Source organism: Tursiops truncatus, chromosome 6 (genome assembly GCF_011762595.2).
Source record: "Tursiops truncatus isolate mTurTru1 chromosome 6, mTurTru1.mat.Y, whole genome shotgun sequence".
NCBI lineage: Eukaryota > Metazoa > Chordata > Mammalia > Artiodactyla > Delphinidae > Tursiops > Tursiops truncatus.
In genome coordinates, this window is record NC_047039.1 from 66707993 (window position 1) to 66730787 (window position 22795).

The 22795-nt window shown below is 35.9% G+C and overlaps 1 protein-coding gene across 6 annotated transcripts in view; it reads left to right on the plus strand.

The window, feature by feature from the left end:
* Positions 1–22795, plus strand: part of SMC5 (structural maintenance of chromosomes 5) — a 112833-nt gene that overhangs the window by 34495 nt on the left and 55543 nt on the right. For all 6 annotated transcript variants that reach the window (XM_019934701.3, XM_019934702.3, XM_033858159.2 and 3 more), the window contains 5 exons: positions 5124–5286; positions 6300–6434; positions 7985–8125; positions 9752–9913; positions 10714–10785. In XM_019934701.3, coding sequence (XP_019790260.1) covers positions 5124–5286; positions 6300–6434; positions 7985–8125; positions 9752–9913; positions 10714–10785 — 673 coding nt within the window. The remainder of the gene's footprint in view (positions 1–5123; positions 5287–6299; positions 6435–7984; positions 8126–9751; positions 9914–10713; positions 10786–22795) is intronic.

The window sequence follows — 22795 nt, forward strand, 5'->3', positions numbered from 1 at the left end:
TAGGTTTTGGGTCGTTGTGTCTCCATTGTCATTTGTTTCTAGGTATTTTTTGATTTCCTCTTTGATTTCTTCAGTGATCACTGCGTTATTAAGTAGTGTATTGTTTAGCCTCCGTGTGTTTTTTTTTTTTTACAGATCTTTTCCTGTAATTGATATCTAGTCTCATAGCATTGTGGTCGGAAAAAATACTTGATACAATTTCAATTTTCTTAAAGTTACCAAGGCTTGATTTGTGACTCAAGATATGATCTATCCTGGAGAATGTTCCATGAGCACTTGAGAAAAATGTGTATTCTGTTGTTTTTGGATGGAATGTCCTATAAATATCAATTAAGTCCATCTTGTTTAATGTATCATTTAAAGCTTGGGTTTCCTTATTTATTTTCATTTTGGATGATCTGTCCATTGGTGAAAGTGGGTTGTTAAAGTCCCCTACTATGAACATGTTACTGTCAATTTCCCCTTTTATGGCTGTTAGTATTTGCCTTATATATTGAGGTGCTCCTATGTTGGTTCATAAATATTTACAATTGTTATATCTTCTTCTTGGATCGATCCCTTGATCATTATGTAGTGTCCTTTTTGTCTCTTCTAATAGTCTTTATTTTAACATCTGTTTTGTCTGATATGAGAATTGCTACTCCACCTTTCTTTTGGTTTCCATTTGCATGGAATATCTTTTTCCATCCCCTTACTTTCAGTCTGTATGTGTCTCTAGGTCTGAAGTGGGTCTCTTGTAGACAGCATATATAAGGGTCTTGTTTTTGTATCCATTCAGTCAATCTGTGTCTTTTGGTGGGAGCATTTAGTCCATTTACATTTAAGGTAATTATCGATATGTATGTTCCTATTCCCATTTTCTTAATTGTTTTGTGTTTGTTATTGTAGGTCTTATCCTTCTCTTGTGTTTCTTGCCTAGAGAAGTTCCTTTAGCATTTGTTGTAAAGCTGGTTAGGTGGTGCTGAACTCTCTCAGCTTTTGCTTGTCTGTAAAGGTTTTAATTTCTTCATCAAATCCGAATGAGATCCTTGCTGGGCAGAGTAATCTTGGTTGCAGGTTTTTCTCCTTCATCACTTTAAGTATGTCCTGCCACTCCCTTCTGGCTTGCAGAGTTTCTGCTGAAATATCAGCTGTTAACCTTATGGGGATTCCCTTGTGTGTTATTTGTTGTTTTTCCCTTGCTGCTTTTAATATGTTTTCTTTGTATTTAATTTTTGACAGTTTGACTAATATGTGTCTTGGCGTATTTCTCCTTGGATTTATCCTGTATGGGACTCTCTGTGCTTCCTGGACTTGATTAACTAATTCCTTTCCCATATTAGGGAAGTTTTCAACTATAATCTCTTCAAATATTTTCTCAGTCCCTTTCTTTTTCTCTCCTTCTTTTGGAACCCCTATAATTTGAATGTTGGTGCGTTTAATGTTGTCCAGAGGTCTCTGAGACTGTCCTCAGTTCTTTTCATTCTTTTTTCTTTATTCTGCTCTGCAGTAGTTATTTCCACTATTTTATTTTCCAGGTCACTTATTCGTTCTTCTGCCTCAGTTATTCTGCTGTTGATCCCATCTAGAGTATTTTTAATTTTATTTATTGTGTTGTTCATCATTACTTGTTTCATCTTTAGTTCTTCTAGGTCCTTGTTAAACGTTTCTTGCCTTTTCTCCATTGTATTTCCAAGATTTTGTATCATCTTTACTATCATTATTCTGAATTCTTTTTCAGGTAGACTGCCCATTTCCTCTTCATTTGTTAGGTCTGGTGGGTTTTTATCTTACTCCTTCATCTGCTGTGTGTTTTTCTGTCTTCTCATTTTGCCTATCTTACTGTGTTTGGTGTCTCCTTTTTGCAGGCTGCAGGTTCGTAGTTCCCGTTGTTTTTGGTGTCTGTCCCTAGTGGCTAAGGTTGGTTCAGTGGGTTGTGTAGACTTCCTGGTGGAGGTGACTAGTGCCTGTGTTGTGGTGGATGAGGCTGGATCTTGTCTTTCTGGTGGGCAGGTCACGTCTGGTGGTGTGTTTTGGGGTGTCTGTGGCCTTATTATGATTTTAGGCAGCCTCTCTGCTAATGGGTGGGGTTGTGTTCCTGTCTTGCTAGTTGTTTGGCATAGGGTGTCCAGCACTTTATCTTGCTGGTCGTTGAGTGAAGCTGGGTGCTGGTGTTGAGATGGATATCTCTGGGAGATTTTCACCGTTTGATATTATGTGGAGCTGGAAGGTCTCTTGTGGACCAGTGTCCTGAAGTCGTCTCTCCCACCTCAGAGGCACAGCACTGACTCTTGGCTGCAGCACCAAGAGCCTTTCATCCACACGGCTCAGAATAAAAGGGAGAAAAAGTAGAAAGAAAGAATTAGTAAAAGAGAGAGAGAGAGAAAGAAAAAGTAAGATAAAATAAAGTTATTAAAATAATTATTAAGAAAAAAAATTTTTTTAAGAAAAAAGACCGATAGAACCCTAGCACAAATGGTGAAAGCAAAGCTATACAGACAAAATCTTACACAGAAACATACACATACACACTCACAAAAAGAGGAAAAGGGGAAAAAATCATAAATCTTGCTCTCAAATTCCACCTCCTCAATTTGGGATGATTTTTGTCTAAAGGGGGGGGAGGGAGGGAGGGAAGGAAGGTAGGAAGGAAGGAAGGAGGATAAAGTAAAATAAAATAAAGTTATTAAAATAAAAAATAATTATTAAGAAAAAAAATTTTTTAAAACAAAAAAACAACAACAAAAAACGGATGGATAGAACCCTAGGACAAATGGTGGAAGCAAAACTATACCAACAAAATCTCACACAGAAGCATACACATACACACTCACAAAAAGACGAAAAGGGGGAAACGTCATAAATCTTGCTCTCAAAGTCCACCTCCTCAATTTGAGATGATTCGTTGTCTATTCAGGTATTCCACAGATGCAAGGTGCATCAAGTTGATTGTGGAGCTTTAATCTGCTGCTTCTGAGGCTGCTGGAGAGATTTCCCTTTCTCTTCTTTGTTCTCACAGCTCCCAGGGCTCAGCTTTGGATTTGGCCCCGCCTCTGTGTGTAGGTTGCTGGAGGGCGTCTGTTCTTTGCTTAGACAGGACGGGGTTAAAGGAGCCGCTGATTCAGGGGCTGTGGCTCACTCAGGCCAGGGGGGATGGAGGGGCACGGAGTGCGGGACAGGCCTGCGACGGCAGAGGCCAGCGGGACGTTGCACCAGCCTGAGACACGCTGTGCGTTCTCCCAGGGAAGTTGTCCCTGGATCCCGGGACCCTGGCAGTGGCAGGCTGCATAGGCTCCTGGAAGGGAGGTGTGGAGAGTGACCTATGCTCACACACAGGCTTCTTGGTGGCCGCAGCAGCGGCCTTAGTGTCTCATGCCTGTCTCTGGGGTCCGTGCTTTTAACCGCGGCTCACACCCGTCTCTGGAACTCCTTTAAGCGGTACTGTTCTGACATTTTTATTATAATATTTCTTGATGTAGGTCTGTTTGGGTTCATCTTTTTTGGGACCTTCTTTTTCCTGTATCTGGATATCTGTTTCCTTCTTTAGGTTTGGTAAGTTTTCAGCCATAGTTTCTTCAAATACATTTTCAATCCCCTTTTCTCTTTCTTCTCCTTCTGGAATCCTTGTTATCCGTAGATTGGCATGCTTTGTATTATCCCATAGGTCTCTTATATTGCTTTCTTTTTTTTTTTTCATTTGGCTTTCTGTCTGCTGTTTTGATCGGGTAATTTCCATTATTCTGTCTTCCAGATCGCTTACTCTTTCTTCTGCATTATTCATTCTGCTCTTCATTGCCTTTAGCTCAGCTTTTGTCTCGGCAAATGAATTTTCTAATTTTTCTTGTCTCTTCCTTATAGTTTCTACTTCCTTTTTACAGTAATTTGCATTTCTGTTGATAGCCTTTCTTAATTCCTTCAGTATTTTTGTTACCTTCTTTTTGAACTTGGTGTCTGTTAGACTGAAGAGGTCTGTTTCATTGTTCCTTCAGGGGAATTCTCTTGGTCTTTTCACTGGGAATGGTTCCCTTATATCCCTCTTACTCTGTGTAAATACACAATTATATACTGTAGTCTTGGAGGGCTATTAATAGGCAGAAGTGTCCCTGTGTAGCTTGTGTGGGTTTAATATGTTTTTGGTGTGAGGGTTGCTTTTGGTTTGGATGCTTGCCGTTTCTTTCCTCAGCGTGTGCTGGCTGTTATCCCTTGATAGGGGCTATGCAGGTGCACTGCCTGCGCATGTGTCCAGGAGGTGGGGGAAACAACCAGCATCCACTCATGGGACCCTTGGTAGCGGCAGCAGTCCACGCCCATCTCTGGAGTCCTAGATGGCAGTGGTGGCTCGCACCCATCCCTGGAGCTCTTGTAGGTGGTGCCCTGCCGCCTGAAAACGCGTGCAGAGAAAGGAGCTTCTATGGTGGTCCCACCCCTTTCCTCACACACACCCAAACAATGGCACCTTGTCTCTCTGGTGGTCCCAGGTCTTCTTCCATGCTGCTGATTGCCAGTGAAGAAGATGGATGAGTAGATAGGAGATGTGAAGCAGTAGTACTTTTAAATCAAGAAATAAGTAAATACCCTTCTTTCAGATTTTCTATTTTTTAATGTTCCTTATAGTCATGTGGTACAGTCTCCTCTGAATTTAGAGTGGTGGAGTGTAAGATGAGGAAACCATGGGCCACCTGTATGGGCAGGCTGGTTTTGATGTCTGGAAATGCATATGTAAGAGTTAGTTTTCATTCATACATTTTCCAAGTAGAGAGAGTTTCGAGGTTTAACTGTTGTATGCTTTTATATACCAACCCATTTAAAATTGTAGTCAACACGTGATTGGAGTGTAGCATAATGATTAAAGGATAAATAACTCCTCTGGCAGTGTTTGGGAATTAGTATTGGCATTTGTTTTAATTTTATTTTAACAGTTTAAATAATTTCAAATGTTGAAAGAGTAATAACCTACAGGTGGTCAGTTACGTATTATCACTAATGTCAGGCTTTTCTTCTTTGGAGGGGCCAAAATGTCAAAAGGAGTAAAAATTATAATAATAATCCTATGTGGCAACCTTTGATGCAAGAGAATTTTAGAAATTTTATTTCTAAAATTATGTATTTTGAGTATAAATATTTTTAATTTATTTTTTAACTAGGTTCAGGACTTCTGGAAATCTTGTAATCACTCGTGAGATTGATGTGGCAAAAAATCAGTCCTTTTGGTTCATCAACAAAAAATCTACAACTCAGAAAGTAGTAGAAGAGCAGGTTGCAGCCTTAAATATTCAAGTGGGCAATCTTTGCCAGTTTCTACCTCAGGTATGAGAGAATTAAATGTAAATGTGGGGAAATTTTGTGTATGTTTCCTCTTTATGTCATATAAGAATGTAAATACTTTTTAAGAGTATTGTAATGGTTACTATTTAAAATGAGCATAGTGGTCTTAATACTTACAGTTCTTTGTAAAAGGTAGCATCTCATCTCTTACAGTATAATCTTACTAATTTGTAGTAATTTGTAAATATTCAATTAATGAGCCTGTTAAAGTATTGTAAAGGAAATAAAGGTATTATTTTTAAGTACAGAGAGTAGCTTGAACAGCTGTGTGCTCCCATTCATAGACTCATAAAATTTTGTTAATAAACAACTTCTTAATCAATGTGTTTATATAAAATATTTTATATACTAAGACTTTTAAATCTATAGGTGTGCCTTCTAAAAACCTTTCATATTTTAAGTTTGTTTAGTAAAAATAAAACATCCTGATATTGCATGTTATTTGTTAAAATCAGATCTTTTAAATTTGTCTTTGAATGCAGTCTAGTGACCGAATTATAGTTCATTTTTTTCTTCAGAAACTGATGATTTGATTACTATATCCAAGTGAAAGAAAAGTTAAAATTTTAAAGTATTTATCAGCTGTTATAAGACTATCTGCAGAAGTAGATGTTTTAAATTGCTCTGTGTGTGTTTTTTTTTAACTTCTAGTATTTCATTCCAAATTATGTGTAGTAGATAATCATTTCAGTCCAGGGGAGTATTTTTTCTTTTCTTTCCAAACTATTTGTTAAATGTGTATAAAACTTAAAACCTGGAAATGTTGACATTGAAATTTTTTTTAGGTTCTCAAAAAGATGACAGTTTATACCTAAGTTTATTATTTTAAAGAATGATATATGAAGGACAGGGTTTATATTAAGATTCACATCTCAAAATAAAGGGGATTTTTTCTTTTAAATGAGTTTCTTCTTGACAAATATCATTGAAGGAAAAATGTTTTGAAGATATTTATAAACGATAATATTAACTGATATTTAAGTTTTTTGCTCTAGGATAAAGTTGGAGAATTTGCTAAACTCAGTAAAATTGAACTCCTTGAAGCTACTGAGAAGTCAATTGGTCCTCCAGAAATGCACAAATACCACTGTGAACTCAAAAACTTCAGGGAGAAAGAAAAACAACTAGAGGTATTTATAAATAGACAACTCATTTTATGTCTCTCATTGATTTCTGTGTCTCAAAATGTGGGAAAGTAAATAGTAGTTTTGATTCATTGAGTGCATTCATATATTTGTGATTTTTTTTCACCTAGGATTTTGTTGCTAACATTAAGTTAGATGACAAAAAGTGGGAATGGATTTTATATAAAGTTTGAAAATTTTGACTGTCATTTCATCAAATATATGTTATTAATTGAATTTCTAAAGCAGCAGTCCCCAACCTTTTCGGCACCAGGGACCGGTTTCATGGAAGGCAGTTTTTCTACGGATGGGGGGAGGGGTGGGAGATGGTTCAGGCAGTAACGCGAGCGATGGGGAGCAGCAGATGAAGCTTCACTCGCCTGCCTCCTGCTGTGCGGCCTGGTTCTTAACAGGACACGGACCAGTACCGGTCTACAGACTGGGGGTTGGGGACCCCTGTTCTAAAGAACCGATAATAGTATTATAAAGTATTTTTTTTCTCTCAGGAGGTTTCAGTGTTATTCTTTTATTCATTCAGTATTTACTAAACACCTACTATATGCCAGGCACTCTGTAAGGCTTTGGGAAATACAGCAGATATGTAGCTTTTAATATAGTCTCTGTTGAGCCAGTTCTCATATTGTTTTCAGTTGTGTGAGGATGGACTTTGTAAAAGAACTGTACATTTAGTTGCACTGTTTGATTTTTATTTTCACCTTTAATAAATAAATTAAAATGTTCTTTTTAGCATATCATTCGAAAAGGTGCTTTATTTAATGAATCATTTTCCATATCTCAGCAGCTAAAATAAATTCAGTAAATTTTTGTAATGAGAAATCTTGTAAACAAATGCTTTCTCTTAAACTGTAACTGTCTGTACTTGATAATGAGCTTTATTATAATTTAATACTATTTTTGTTATACTTATTCAGAGCGAATGGCCAAAGGAGTTGTAATTATTTTATCCTACTTTATATACTCTGTCGGTCCTTTTACTTTTTGCCACATCAAACAATCTTAATACTCCCCTCTGAAACACTCACTGAAACTACCTACCAAACTCTGAAAGAAAACAAACGTATTTTACTAAGCTCTGAGTACATTTTTGGCATTTGTTAAATCACAATATAAAGGCTGAATTTTAGCTTTCCTTTATCTCATTTCTAAGTCCTTCAGTCATTGGTATTTATAACATAGTAATCATAATAATACCACTCTTCATTTGTATGTCATGTTACAGCTTTTGTTGAGCTTTCACCTGTAGTAGGTTGAGTTGCTTCTACCGTTGAGGTGAATGGGGCAGATACCTCTCTTCTCTTTAGGCAAGAAGAATCCAGGCTTAGAGATGTGGCAGGGCTTCCTCACAGTCCCATAATTAATAAATAGTAGAACCTAGACCAGAATTCAGGTGTGCACATTAGTTGCACACAGTTAAGAACTCCTATGGAATCATTTATTGTGAAATTTTGTTAGCACGGTACATTTTTCATTATTAAAAGCTTTGACCTTTTGTCTTTCTTCAGTTAAACTAATTGTTAAAGAAATATTTATTTTAGACCTCATGCAAAGAGAAAACTGAATATCTAGAGAAGATGATTCAGAGGAATGAAAGATATAAACAAGATGTGGAGAGGTTCTATGAACGTAAGCGACATTTAGATTTGATTGAGATGCTTGAAGCAAAAAGGCCATGGGTGGTAAGTGTGAGTTATTAAAGGTGAAAATAGTGATTCTTTAATTAGCAGAAAAGTTATAAAGAAGGCACTAATTGCTGTGTATTCAAATTAGGTGCTTTTGTTCATTTTTGCTTTGTATATCATACATAGTAACATTTTTCTCTTTCTTTGTGTTATTATATAACTGTGTGCTATGTTGTTATTGCATGTTGATTAAGTCTGTGTCCTTAATTTTTCCAGATTTGAGTCAACAGATAGTTTTGTTTTATAAAATGTTAATCAGCTAAAATGTTTACATATGTAAAAATTAAATCTTTGAGTGTCCTCAGGTCACTGAGAATTTACTTTGAGTGTGCTACTAATATCAGCTTCAGCTACAGACAAAGCTGAAGGATATTAATTGTAATCTTCTACTCATTATGCTTCATAAGCTTACTGAAACTACTGTTTTTAGTCACTCTGTAATGTATACTGTTTAAAACCACAGTTTGGGCCAAAGATTCATTTCCCTCAATACATTACTTTTCAGTGGGTGAAACAAAATAAGAAAGTTTAATAATGGTTTTTTTTGGTTTTTTTTGGTTTTTTTTTTTTTGCGGTATGCGGGCCTCTCACCGCTGTGGCCTCTCCCGTTGCGGAGCGCAGGCTCTGGATGCTCAGGCTCAGCGGCCATGGCTCACGGGCCCAGCCGCTCCGTGGCACGTGGGATCCTCCCGGACAGGGGCACGAACCCGTGTCCCCTGCATCGGCAGGCGGACTCTCAACCACGGCGCCACCAGGGAAGCCCTAATAATGTTTTTAAGGCTAGGATGGAAATAATTATTAGATTGGAGAAATATGTGGCTTTATTTGTGAACTTCTCCCACCCACCCTAACCCCACCACCCCTGCTTCACCCTATCCTTTCCCATAATTCCATTTTCTTAAACTTTTTTCTTCCTTCAGCTCACTTTGATTAGGTTTATCCTATGTCCATTATTATTCTTGCACCTGCTTTATGTTTGTCTTTTTAAGTCTTTTGATTTCTCCCTTTTCTTTCAAGATTGATTTCAATCTTTTTTCATTTTTTCCTTTTTTTGGTTTACTCTAATTTTATTTGTATTCTTTTCTTACCTTTCTTCATCCCATTCATTCTTACTATATGCTCTCTTAGCACTCCCCTTAATTTTTTTTAGCAAATATTTATTAATTCCTGTGATGTGACAAGCATCATTTTCACCTGCATGCTACATTTTGCTTTTCTCTTGAGCCATTTTACTTTTTGTTTTTTCATTTTTATTTTTCATAACTGAGTTTCTTTTGGTTCTTTATATGTTTTTGAATGCCTTCTTTATTGAGAGACTAGAGGAGGTCCTACTGTTAGAAGCCATTAGGATGTAAATTTCAATAACAGGAAGGGATGGAAGACAGAGAGTCTGGCCTAGTGATAGAGTTAAGTGCTCAGTGAGTATCACTGAGTTAATCATTATGTTGGTATTTACTATTTCTGAAGTTGTTTCAGAGGGCAAATTTTTTATTAATAGACCTGCTAAAGGGATTCAAAACCATCTTTTTCATAGATTTGGTTTCTGCCTGTACCTTGATTTTTGTATTTGTGTTACTTTAAGCTAGGAGTGCATTAACTTCTCTTTCTTGAATTCATTACAAGGAATATGAAAATGTTCGTCAGGACTATGAAGAAGTAAAACTAGCTCGGGACCGAGCGAAGGAAGAGGTCAGGAAACTTAAAGAAGGGCAGATTCCTATAACACAACGCATTGAAGAAATTGAAAGGCAGCGTCACAATTTGGAGGCTCGAATCAAAGAGAAGGTACTTTTCTGGCTCAATTTTGGATTTCCTGTATTTTATTTTAGCAAATACAAAAAATATTTTGCAGGTCTTTTAAAATGCTTTGTAGATTTACTTGTTAACTTTAGTTCCTTAAGTTCTTTTACTAGGAATTCTACTACCACAGATCTTTCAAGGTCCTAATCATCACTTGCTACTTTATAGGAGCTTGCTACTCTATAGAAATTCCAAGACATAAAAAGAGAAAAATGAAATGTTATTGTTTTAATAACAGGAGGATTCAGAGTAGTATTCCTAGAAACGTTTAACTCCTTTTGTGAATTTATTATACATGCTTTGTAACTATATACCCTTTTGGAGGAATGTAATATAAAAATCCTGATGTTTCTTGGAATAAATAATATAATGGCCTATGGAATATTCTTGATATTTTGAAAATGTAAATTGAAATTTTTTGTGATCATGGCTTTTAACCTTTAGGTGAGATTCTGGCGTCAGATATTGTTTTGAGAATGGACCCTGCAATTCTATGTAATCGTTTCTAGGATAAAATAACATGAGAAAATAAATGTGAAGAGATACAGAAACATATGTATACATATTGCTGCAGCTATTTTTAATATCTATAGGAATAACCTTTCATAGATTTTCAAATAATTGTTGGTATTTTGGGTGATAATTATGAATTTAGTTGGAAAGAAACCATAGAAAATCATTGTGGGTAAACTTACATAGCAACTTAATATTTGGATGAGTGGGGTCACATAATTGCCTTGCTTGAATTTTTAACTAACTTCCCCTCTTCTGGTTCAATCTTACAGGCAACAGATATTAAGGAGACATCTCAAAAATGCAAACAAAAGCAAGATGTTATAGAAAGGAAAGATAAACATGTAAGATCTTGTATTGAAATTTTTGTTATGTTAATTTGCCCTAACTTTTGTGTTCAGGTGTAGATTATGAGACACCTTCTTGTTTGGGAATTGTCTGAGATCCTCCTCATTCTCTATTTCTTATCTTAATCTGTGAGGGGAACTAAGCTTTGGAAGTACAGCACTTGCACGGAGGATAAATGGGGAAAATGGCTCTAAACTACTCATAGATATGCATTATAGGGTGCAATAGATATGTATTTAATAGGGTGATGGTAAAGTTGGATTTAGTTATCTTAATAGCAGAAATTAAATTATAAGGGATTTATTCTGTTGTTTGTTTATATTAAGAGTTGGGTATTAAAAAAGCTGATTATAAATCCATTGTGCATGGATGGGACTTGATGACAAAATTATTTTAGGATAATTGGGCAAGAAAGTGGGCTTTTTAGCTAACAGATCCCAAAATGTATTTGGGGTTCTGTTCTCCAGGACCATTCAGAAACTAAAGTTTGTATTACCTTTCTTAGGGATAGATGCATGTCTTGAAGCATTCCTGGTGTTTAAAGCATGACGTTAATCTCTCAGTTTTCAGCCTTACCCCTTTTCCTATGCCTTTATCTTCAAGTTCCAATCCTCTCTCATTTAACTTCTCCAGAGAATAAACCTCACATTTTCATGACAGAAGCTTGCTTGCTAGCGTTAGTGCTCAAGGTGTGTGCATAGAGGTGGTGTGAAGGCATTGGGGTAGGAGGGTAGTGTAGGGTTGGTAGGGGTAATTCTCTATGTGGGGTGTGTGTGTCTTTCTCTCTCTCTTTTTTTTTTTTTTTTAATTTACTTTGGAAGGCTCAACAATAATGTATTTATAGCAAAATCTCCTTTCTCTAAATCCCTCTAAAGTATGTACAGGGCAGTCACCATTGTGTCCAAATACCTGGTAGAGAAATAGAGACTCAACAAAATTAAACAACTTGCAGAACTCAGAAGTAGCTCCCAGTGCCGCACTCTACTTTCCCCAATGTAAAATAACATTTTCCATAAAAATCTTACTTAATATGTAATGTCTTTTTACTTGATATTTCCTAGTTCTAAGAGTCTCCAGGATATTTTTTTTTTAAGAAGAGTCAGTTCTTTTCTTGTTTCTTTCTCTTTCACTCACCCTTTACACTGTGGTTCCTATAATAGGCTGCTAAATTAGTTGTCCCTCTACTACATTTACTCTTCTGAGTATTTATTGAAATCTCCAGTTATTGATGTCTCCTCCCTTACTCCTTTTGTTCTTGTGAGATTGAGCCCTTTTTGCTCCGTTTCTGTTATTTAGTTAGAGTTTAGAAGGAAAAAGGCACAAAGATTCACCTTTAAAACCCCAAACGGGAATACTAGGTTGATAGGTTGTCTAACATTGAACCGTCCTTGCATTTTGTCATAAATCTTACTTGGTATTTTAATATGTTCCTGGATTCAAATAGAAAATCTTCTTTTTAGGATTGTTTTGCACCATCTGAGATTGACCTAAAATTTTATTTTATTCCATTCTTAACTGTTTTTTTTTTAGTGTTATGCCAACCTTTTAAGTAGTTTAGTACTCCTAAAACCAATGTTTTCTTTTTTTCCCTTATCATAATTGCCAGTTTGTCACTTTCGTAAGTTCTTGAATTTTTAGCCTTTCTTAATTTTTAATACATTTTAGGGTATAAATTTTTTTCTGGTTATCATTTGGTTATACATTTCATATGTGTGATATGTACTGCTTTTCTGTTTAAGATTTTATAATTCTCATTTAAATATTTCTGTTTAAGCTTACATAGGAGTTCTTACTGTTTCAATTTACTTGGATATGGAATTTTTAAGCTTTTTAAAAAATGTGTAGTTCCAGTTATATTGCTTTATGAGTAATAAATGTGGCCTTTATGACTTTATTTTAGAATTTTTGGAAACCTCTTTTGGACTTTTATATTTGGTTTTGTATGTGTTCTTCATACATTCATAAAGAATGTATTCTGTCTTTAGGGGTGGTTTTTTATACATATAAATATAGATATATAGCTATATATATATCAAGCTTACTATAATTATGCAAATGTTCTACTTATTTTTTTTTCTTACCAACCTGACATCCATTTTAAAGTATCAGTACCTTCTGTGAATGTAGATTTGTCTATTTTTCCTTGTAATTGTATTAGTTCTTGCTTTCTAGATTTTAAAGCTTTATTGTTTGTTCTTTCTGCATCATGTTTTTATTTTATCTGCTGTAAATAACATATACTGGGTTTTGCTTTGTAATTTTTTCAGTTTGGTGTGAGAGACACTTTTTCATACAGTAAAGGAGTTTAACCAGTTCACATTTACCATTGTTTTCTACTTCCTATGCTTTTTGTTTGATTCTTCCTATTCCCCTTTCTACTTTCTGTTGCTGTTGATCAAGGTTTTCTTATTCCATTTTTTTTTCCTAAAGTTATATATTCTAAGCCTATTCTACTGATTACTCTTGAAGTTTAAATAACATATTTTTCTTAATAAAAAAAGTTAATCAGTATTTTCATTCTACTTAATTAAGATCAGAATCTTAGCAAGCTTTTATTTCTTTTTCCTCCTCTTCATGCCAGTGTCATCAGAAATTTTACTTGTCAGTTATTTAAGATGTTATTTTCTACTATCTGTATTTATTTAGACTTAATATATTTATTGGCTTATTTGATCATGTTTCTGCTTATATTACACTTCTTATGATTCTTTCTTTTGAAGAGGTAGGAATTTTGGGGGTTTTTTTCTTACTGGCTATCTTCTGTAGGTGTTTTAGAGACGTTCTTTGGGTGATAAACTTTCTGAGTCCCTGTATGTTGCAAACTATCTTCTTTGCAGTCACTATGGAATATTAATATGGCTGGATATTGGATTCTAAATTACAAATTTTTTTTTCCTTAGCACTTTGACAGTCTGCCTCAGTGTCTTGGGTCTAATGTAGTTGGCCCTCCATGTCCATGGATTTTGCATTTGTGGATTCAACCAACCACTAAGCAAAAATATTTGGGAAAAAAAATATTCCAGAAAGTTCCAAAAACCAAACTTGAATTTGTTATACACCAGCAACTTTTTACATAGCATTTACATTGTACTAGAGATGATTTTTTTTTTATTTTTTACATTTAATGTAATTTTTTTTCATGTTTGCTTTGGGATGGGGAATAGATCACTCAGTAAAAGCATACAATAAAAACAAAGTATGTCTTACGTACAGCTTTAAAACTACAATAATGATGTACCTTTGCATCCCATAATAATGATGTGTGTAGGTTGTATGCAAATACTATGCCATTTTATGTAAGAGACTTGAGCATCTGTGGATATTGGTAGCTGTAGACGAGGGGGGAATGGAGAGGTGCTGGAACTAACCCTCTGAGGATACCAGGGGACAAGTGTATTGTTCCTGAAAAGTAGCAGATATGAGAAGTAGCCAGAGACTATGTTAGGTAGACCCTTGAAGAAAAAAGAAAGCAATTTGAATTTGATTGTAAATGCAGTGAGAAACTATAAGAAGGCTTTGAAAGTTTTTAAGCCATAGAGAAACAGTATTTCATATATTCTATTTATTTGTGCATTTATTTATTTTTGGCTGTGTTGGGTCTTCATTGCTGTGTGTAGGCTTTCTCTAATTGCGGCGAGCAGAGGCTACTCTTGTGTTAAATTCTATTGTACCATTTTAATTCCCTTGTTCTTTTGCTGTGTATTTTTTGAGCTATTTTTTTAGTGACTGCCTTTAGAATTATAAATAACATCTTAATTTATGATAATCTATTTCATATTAATATGAACTTGAGTAGTATACAAACTTTGTTCCCATATAGCTCCATTCCCTTCTCCTTCCTTTGTGTTATTATCATACCAGTTACATTTTTAATCATTATAAGCCTATCAACATAGTTTTATAATTATTTATATAGTTTCATTTTTGTGGCAATAATTGTGTGATTCTCTGACACCAACTTTGTGTCCTAAAGTTCAATTCAGTTCTGATACTAACTACTTGGAATTAAAGCAGATTCTACAATTTCATGGCTCAGTCTCACAAGATAGTCCTGGCTTTACATGCCAGTCTCAATTCCCCAGACCTCAGATTTCCTACTCTTCTCTCTGACTTTGCTACAGATTCAGGGATTCCCACAACCCCCCTCCACCGCCAACTTCAGGTTCAGTATTTGCTAGAACGACTCACAGAATACAGGAAGATGTTACACTTAACAATTACCTGTTTATTATAAAGGATACAACTCAGGAACAGCCAAAGGAAAGAGGTGCATAGCACAAGGTATGGGGATTAGAGTGGTGCAGAGCTTCTAATCCCTTTCTGGGTGCACCACCTTCCCAGCATATGGACATGTGCACTAACCCAGAAGCTCCATAACCATGTTGTTCAAGGGTTTTATTGAGTTTCATTACCTGGATATGATTGATTAAATTATTGGCTGTTGGTGAGTGAGGTCAATCGCCAGCCTCTCTCTACTCCTTGAGGGCAGGGGGTGAGGCTGAAAGTTCCAACCCCTTAATCATGTGGTTGGTTCTTCTGGTAATCAGTCTCTATTCTGAAGCTGTATAGGGACCCTGCCAAGATTCGTCTTATTAGCATAAAATCAGGTATCTGCAAAAGGGGCTTAGTGTGAATAACAAAAGGCACTTCTGTCACTCAGGGAATTCTAAGGTTTTTAAGACCTCTGAGCCAGGAACTGGGGACAAAAAACCAAATATATATTTTTTATTATACCACAACAGTTGTCTTTTATATCAGATAGGAGAAAAGAAGAGTTACAAACAACAGATACATTTTTACTATCTCTTATTTACATATGTAGTTACCTTTACTGGTGCTCTTTATTTCTTTGTGTAGTTTCAAGTTACTGTCTAGTGTCCTTTCATTTCATTCTGAAAGACTTGCATTAGTATTTCTTGTAGGGCAGGTCTACTAATGATGAATTCTACCAATATTTGTTTATCTGAGAATGTCTTAAGTTTTCTTTCTTTTGGAGGGATAGTTTTGCTGGGTATAGAATTCTTGGTTTTCTTTCAGTACTTTGAATATAACATCCACGGCCTTCTGACCTCCATGGTTTTTGATGAGGAATCAGCTATTAATCTTATTGAGGATCCCTTGTACATGATGAGTTACTTCTTGCTTTCAAAATTCTCTCCTTTTCTTTTCAGCAGTTAACTATGTAATTTCTAGATGTGAGTTGCCTTTGGTTTATCCTGCTTGGAATTAATGGAGCTTCTTGGATGTGTAGATTAATGTTCTTCATCACAATTGGGAAGCTTAGGGTCATTATTCTTCAGATATTCTTCCTGCTTTCTTTTTCTTCTCTCCTTTTGAGACTCCTTTTACACATATTTTGATATATTTAATGGTGTCCTACATTCTATTTATTTTTCTTTTTCTTTTTTCTGTTCCTCAGACTGAATACTTTCAATTGACTTATCTTCAAGCTCACTTAATCTTTGCTTTGCATGTTCAAATCTGCCATTGAGCTCCACTAGTGAATCTTTTATTTCAGTTACTGAACTTTTCAACTGAGGATTTCTACTTGACTCTTTTTTTATAATTTCTCTCTCTATTGATATTCTCTATTCAATAAGACATTGTTCTCTTACTTTCTTTTCCTTAGACATGTTTTCCTTTAGTTCATTGAACATATTTAAAATAGCTATCTTAAAGTCATTATTTTGTAACTATTTCTGGGCTTCCTCAGGGACATTTTTTGTTGACTGCTGTTTTTTCCTGTGTATGGGTTATACTTTCTTGTTTTGTTGACTGTGTTTTAATTTTTTGTTGAAACTATAAAGTTTAAATAGCAGGATGTGGCAACTCTGAAATCAGATGTCCTCCTTTAACCCAGGCTTGTGTTATTTTTGTTTGCTGATGATGTTGTTACTGTTTTTTTTTTTAATTACTTTCCTAACTCTGTGAATTCTGTATTCTTTGTCATATGTGACTACTGAAGTCTCTGCTCAGTTAGTTAATGGTCAGCTAATTATTGGACAGGTATTTTCTCAAATGACTATAATGTCTCCCAATCTAGTATATCTCCCAGTGTTTGTTGAGGGTCTCTGAATGTATGTTGGTTCACACCTTCAACACTCAGCCAGGCATTGTTTTCACTTTCCACCAAGATTCTGTCCTCAAATACTCCCTGAATTGTTGAAAGTGTTGGTTAAGTTCCACTGCTAGTTTACAACTCTGTTTCAGCTTTCACTTCCTATTTGCACAGAATGTTGTGAGAGATAAGGGCCTCCTCAGCTCTTTCTAGGGCATGCATACAGCCTTGGGCATGCACAGTCCTAACTCAAGCATGCATTTGACCTTCTGGATTCCCAGGAGCTACCAAAACTTCCTATGGGCATCGTATTCTCCAGCTTTTTCTTTTAAATTTTTTGGTTAGCTTATTGTTTGCCACACTTTTATCTCACACCAGGCAGCTCTGTCGTTAAACAATTGCCACTGATTGTTTTTGACAGCTTCCTCCAAGGAAAAGGGTCTTTTGCAGTGTGCAAGCTATGGAGTCAGGTCAAATGGAGACAAGCTTTGCAAGTAAGGTTTTCCTGGAAACTGCCAGACAGATCAGATAATGATAGTTCTCTGAGATTGAGAATGTGAAAGTTCTCCAGCTTTGTGATCTCTCCCGTAGCTCCTAGGCTGCTGATTTCACTATGACTGTGGGCTGTTGGTTTTCAAGGCTGCCAAGGAACTGAGGAGAGGGGAATAGGAATAGGGCATATTCAAAACACCACAAAGCTTGTTGCTTTTACCAAGATTCGAGCATTTTTCTTGAGTAAATGCTCTCTGGCTTGTTGAAAAGCCTTTGGTTAAATTCCAGAGTTCTGAAAGAGTTAATTTTGATAATTTTTGTCAATGTTTTCATTACTTTTCTGGAGGAGAGGATTTTCAGAGTTCCTTTGCCATTCCTGTTGACAGCCAAATCTTTTCTATATCTACAGAAAAATGTTGCTAGGATTTTAATGGGACTTGCATTAAACATATGTCAATTTGGGGAGAATTGAAATCTTTACTATGTTGAATCTTCCAAACTGTGAAAACGGTATGTCTCCATTTATTTAGATCTTTGATTTTTTTTCCATCAGTGTTTTGTAGTTTTCAGCATATAAGTTCTCTATGTTTTGTTGGATTATACCCAAGATTTTCTTTTGATTTTTCTTTTTCTCTGTTCCTTCTTCTTTTTTTTTTTTAACATCTTTATTGGCGTATAATTGCTTTACAATGGTGTGTTAGTTTCTACTTTATAACAAAGTGAATCAGTTATACATAAACATATGTTCCCATATGTCTTCCCTCTTGCGTCTCCCTCCCTCCCACCCTCCCTATCCCACCCCTCAAGGCTGTCACAAAGCACCGAGCCAATATCCCTGTGCCATGCGGCTGCTTCCCACTAGCTGTCTACCTTACTACGTTTGTTAGTGTGTATATGTCCATGACTCTCTCTCGCCCCGTCACAGCTCACCCTTCCCCCTCCCCATAACCTCAAGTCCGTTCTCTAGGAGGTCTGCGTCTTTATTCCTGCCTTACCCCTAGGTTTTTCATGACATTTTTTTCTTAAATTCCATATATATGTGTTAGCATACGGTATTTGTCTTTTTCTTTCTGACTTACTTCACTCTGTATGACAGACTCTAGGTCTATCCACCTCATTACAAATAGCTCAATTTCGTTTCTTTTTATGGCTGAGTAATATTCCATTGTATATATGTGCCACATCTTCTTTATCCATTCATCCGATGATGGGCACTTAGGTTGTTTCCATCTCCGGGCTATTGTAAATAGAGCTGCAATGAACATTTTGGTACATGACTCTTTTTGAATTTTGGTTTTCTCAGGGTATATGCCCAGTAGTGGGATTGCTGGGTCATATGGTAGTTCTATTTGTAGTTTTTTAAGGAACCTCCATACTGTTCTCCATAGTGGCTGAACCAATTCACATTCCCACCAGCAGTGCAAGAGTGTTCCCTTTTCTCCACACCCTCTCCAGCATTTATTGTTTCTAGATTTTTTGATGATGGCCATTCTGACTGGTGTGAGATGATATCTCATTGTCATTTTGATTTTCATTTCTCTAATGATTAATGATGTTGAGCATTCTTTCATGTGTTTGTTGGCAGTCTGTATATCTTCTTTGGAGAAATGTCTATTTAGGTCTTCTGCCCATTTTTGGATTGGGTTGTTTGTTTTTTTGTTATTGAGCTGCATGAGCTGCTTGTAAATTTTGGAGATTAATCCTTTGTCGGTTGCTTCATTTGCAAATATTTTCTCCCATTCTGAGGGTTGTCTTTTGGTCTTGTTTATGGTTTCCTTTGCTGTGTAAAAGCTTTGAAGTTTCATTAGGTCCCATTTGTTTATTTTTGTTTTTATTTCCATTACTCTAGGAGGTGGGTCAGAAAGGATCTTGCTGTGATTTATGTCATAGAGTGTTCTGCCTATGTTTTCCTCTAAGAGTTTGATAGTGTCTGGCCTTACATTTAGGTCTTTAATCCATTTTGAGCTTACTTTTGTGTATGGTGTTAGGGAGTGATCTAATCTCATACTTTTACATGTACCTGTCCAGTTTTCCCAGCACCACTTATTGAAGAGGCTGTCCTTTTTCCACTGTACATTCCTGCCTCCTTTATCAAAGATAAGGTGTCCATATGTGCGTGGGTTTATCTCTGGGCTTTCTATCCTGTTCCATTGATCTTTCTGTTTTTGTGCCAGTACCATACTGTCTTGATTACTGTAGCTTTGTAGTATAGTCTGAAGTCAGGGAGCCTGATTCCTCTAGCTCCTTTTTTTGTTCTCAAGATTACTTTGGCTATTCGGGGTCTTTTGTGTTTCCATACAAATTGCGAAATATTTTGTTCTAGTTCTGTGAAAAATGCCAGTGGTAGTTTGATAGGGATTGCATTGATCTATAGATTGCTTTGGGTAGTAGAGTCATTTTCACAATGTTGATTCTTCCAATCCAAGAACATGGTATATCTCTCCATCTATTTGTATCATCTTTAATTTCTTTCATCAGTGTCTTATAATTTTCTGCATACAGGTCTTTTGTCTCCTTAGGTAGGTTTATTCCTAGATATTTTATTCTTTTTGTTGCAATGGTAAATGGGAGTGTTTTCTTGATTTCACTTTCAGATTTTTCATCATTAGTGTATAGGAATGCCAGAGATTTCTGTGCATTAATTTTGTATCCTGCCACTTTACCAAATTCATTGATTAACTCTAGTAGTTTTCTGGTAGCATCTTTAGGATTCTCTATGTATAGGATCATGTCATCTGCAAACAGTGACAGCTTTACTTCTTCTTTTCCGATTTGGATTCCTTTTATTTCGTTTTCTTCTCTGATTGCTGTGGCTAAAACTTCCAAAACTATGTTGAATAAGAGTGGTGAGAGTGGGCAACCTTGTCTTATTCCTGATCTTAGTGGAAATGCTTTCAGTTTTTCACCATTGAGGATGATGTTTGCTATGGGCTTGTCATATATGGCCTTTATTATGTTGAGGAAAGTTCCCTCTATGCCTACTTTCCGCAGGGTTTTTATCATAAATGGGTGTTGAATTTTGGCAAAAGCTTTCTCTGCATCTATTGAGATGATCGTATGGTTTTTCTCCTTCAATTTGTTAATATGATGTATCACATTGATAGATTTGCATATATTGAAGAATCCTTGCATTCCTGGAATAAACCCCACTTGATCATGGTGTATGATCCTTTCAATGTGCTGTTGGATTCTGTTTGCTAGTATTTAGTTGAGGATTTTTGCTTCTGTGTTCATCAGTGATATTGGCCTGTAGTTTTCTTTCTTTGTGACATCCTTGTCTGGTTTTGGTATCAAGGTGATGGTGGCCTCGTAGAAGGAATTTGGGAGTGTTCCTCCCTCTGCTATATTTTGGAAGAGTTTGAGAAGGATAGGTGTTAGCTCTTCTCTAAATGTTTGATAGAATTTGCCTGTGAAGCCATCTGGTCCCGGGCTTTTGTTTGTTGGAAGATTTTTAATCACAGTTTCAATTTCAGTGCTTGTGATTGGTCTGTTCATATTTTCTATTTCTTCCTGATTCAGTCTTGGCAGGTTGTGTATTTCTAAGAATTTGTCCATTTCTTCCAGATTGTCCATTTTATTGGCATAGAGTTGCTTGTAGTAATCTCTCATGATCTCTTTTATTTCTGCAGTGTCAGTTGTTACCTCTCCTTTTTCATTTCTAATTCTATTGATTTGGGTCTTCTCCCTTTTTTTCTTGATGAGTCTGGCTAGTGGTTTATCTATTTTGTTTATCTTCTCAAAGAACCAGGTTTTAGTTTTATTGATCTTTGCTATTGTTTCCTTCATGTCTTTTTCATTTATTTCTGATCTGATTTTTATGATTTCTTTCCTTCTGCTAGCTTTGGGGGTTTTTTGTTCTTCTTTCTCTAATTGCTTGAGGTGCAAGGTTAGGTTATTTATTCGAGATGTTTCCTGCTTCTTAAGGTGGGCTTGTATTGCTATAAACTTCCCCCTTAGAACTGCTTTTGCTGCATCCCATAGGTTTTGGGTCGTTGTGTCTCCATTGTCATTTGTTTCTAGGTATTTTTTGATTTCCTCTTTGATTTCTTCAGTGATCACTGCGTTATTCAGTAGTGTATTGTTTAGCCTCCATGTGTTTGTATTTTTTACAGATCTTTTCCTGTAATTGATATCTAGTCTCATGGTGTTGTGGGCAGAAAAGATACTTGATACAATTTCAATTTTCTTAAATTTACCAAGGCTTGATTTGTGACCCAAGATATGATCTATCCTGGAGAATGTTCCATGAGCACTTGAGAAAAATGTGTATTCTGTTGTTTTTGGATGGAGTGTCCTATAAATATCAATTAAGTCCATCTTGTTTGATGTATCATTTAAAGCTTGTGTTTCCTTATTTATTTTCATTTTGGATGATCTGTTCATGGGTGAAAGTGGGGTGTTTAAGTCCCCTACTATGAATGTGTTACTGTCGATTTCCCCTTTTATGGCTGTTAGTATTTGCCTTATGTATTGAGGTGCTCCTATGTTGGGTGCATAAATATTTACAATTGTTATATCTTCTTCTTGGATCGATCCCTTGATCATTATGTAGTGTCCTTTTTTGTCTCTTTTAATAGTCCTTATTTTAAAGTCTATTTTGTCTTATATGAGAATTGCTACTCCAGATTTCTTTTGATTTCCATTTGCATGGAATATCTTTTTCTATCCCCTTACTTTCAGTCTGTATGTGTCTCTAGGTCTGAAGTGGGTCTCTTGTAGACAGCATATATAAGGGTCTTGTTTTTGTATCCATTTAGCCAATCTGTGTCTTTTAGTGGGAGCATTTAGTCCATTTACATTTAAGGTAATTATCGATATGTATGTTCCTATTCCCATTTTCTAAATTGTTTTGGGTTCGTTATTATAGGTCTTTTCCTTCTCTTATGTTTCTTGTCTAGAGAAGTTCCTTTAGCATTTGTTGTAAAGCTGGTTTGGTGGTGCTGAACTCTCTCAGCTTTTGCTTGTCTGTAAAGGTTTTAATTTCTCCATCAAATCTGAATGAGATCCTTGCTGGGTAGAGTAGTCTTGGCTGCAGGTTTTTCTCCTTCATCACTTTCAGTATGTCCTGCCACTCCCTTCTGGCTTGTAGGGTTTCTGCTGAGAGATCAGCTGTTAACCTTATGGGGATTCCCTTATGTGTTATTTGTTGTTTTTCCCTTGCTGCTTTTAATATGCTTTCTTTGTATTTAATTTTTGACAGTTTGATTAATATGTGTCTTGGCGTATTTCTCCTTGTATTTATCCTGTATGGGACTCTCTGTGCTTCCTGGACTTGATTAACTATTTCCTTTCCCATATTAGGGAAGTTTTCAACTATAATCTCTTCAAATATTTTCTCAGTCCCTTTCTTTTTCTCTTCTTCTTCTGGAACCCCTATAATTCGAATGTTGGTGCATTTAATGTTGTCCCAGAGGTCTCTGAGACTGTCCTCAGTTCTTTTCATTCTTTATTCTGCT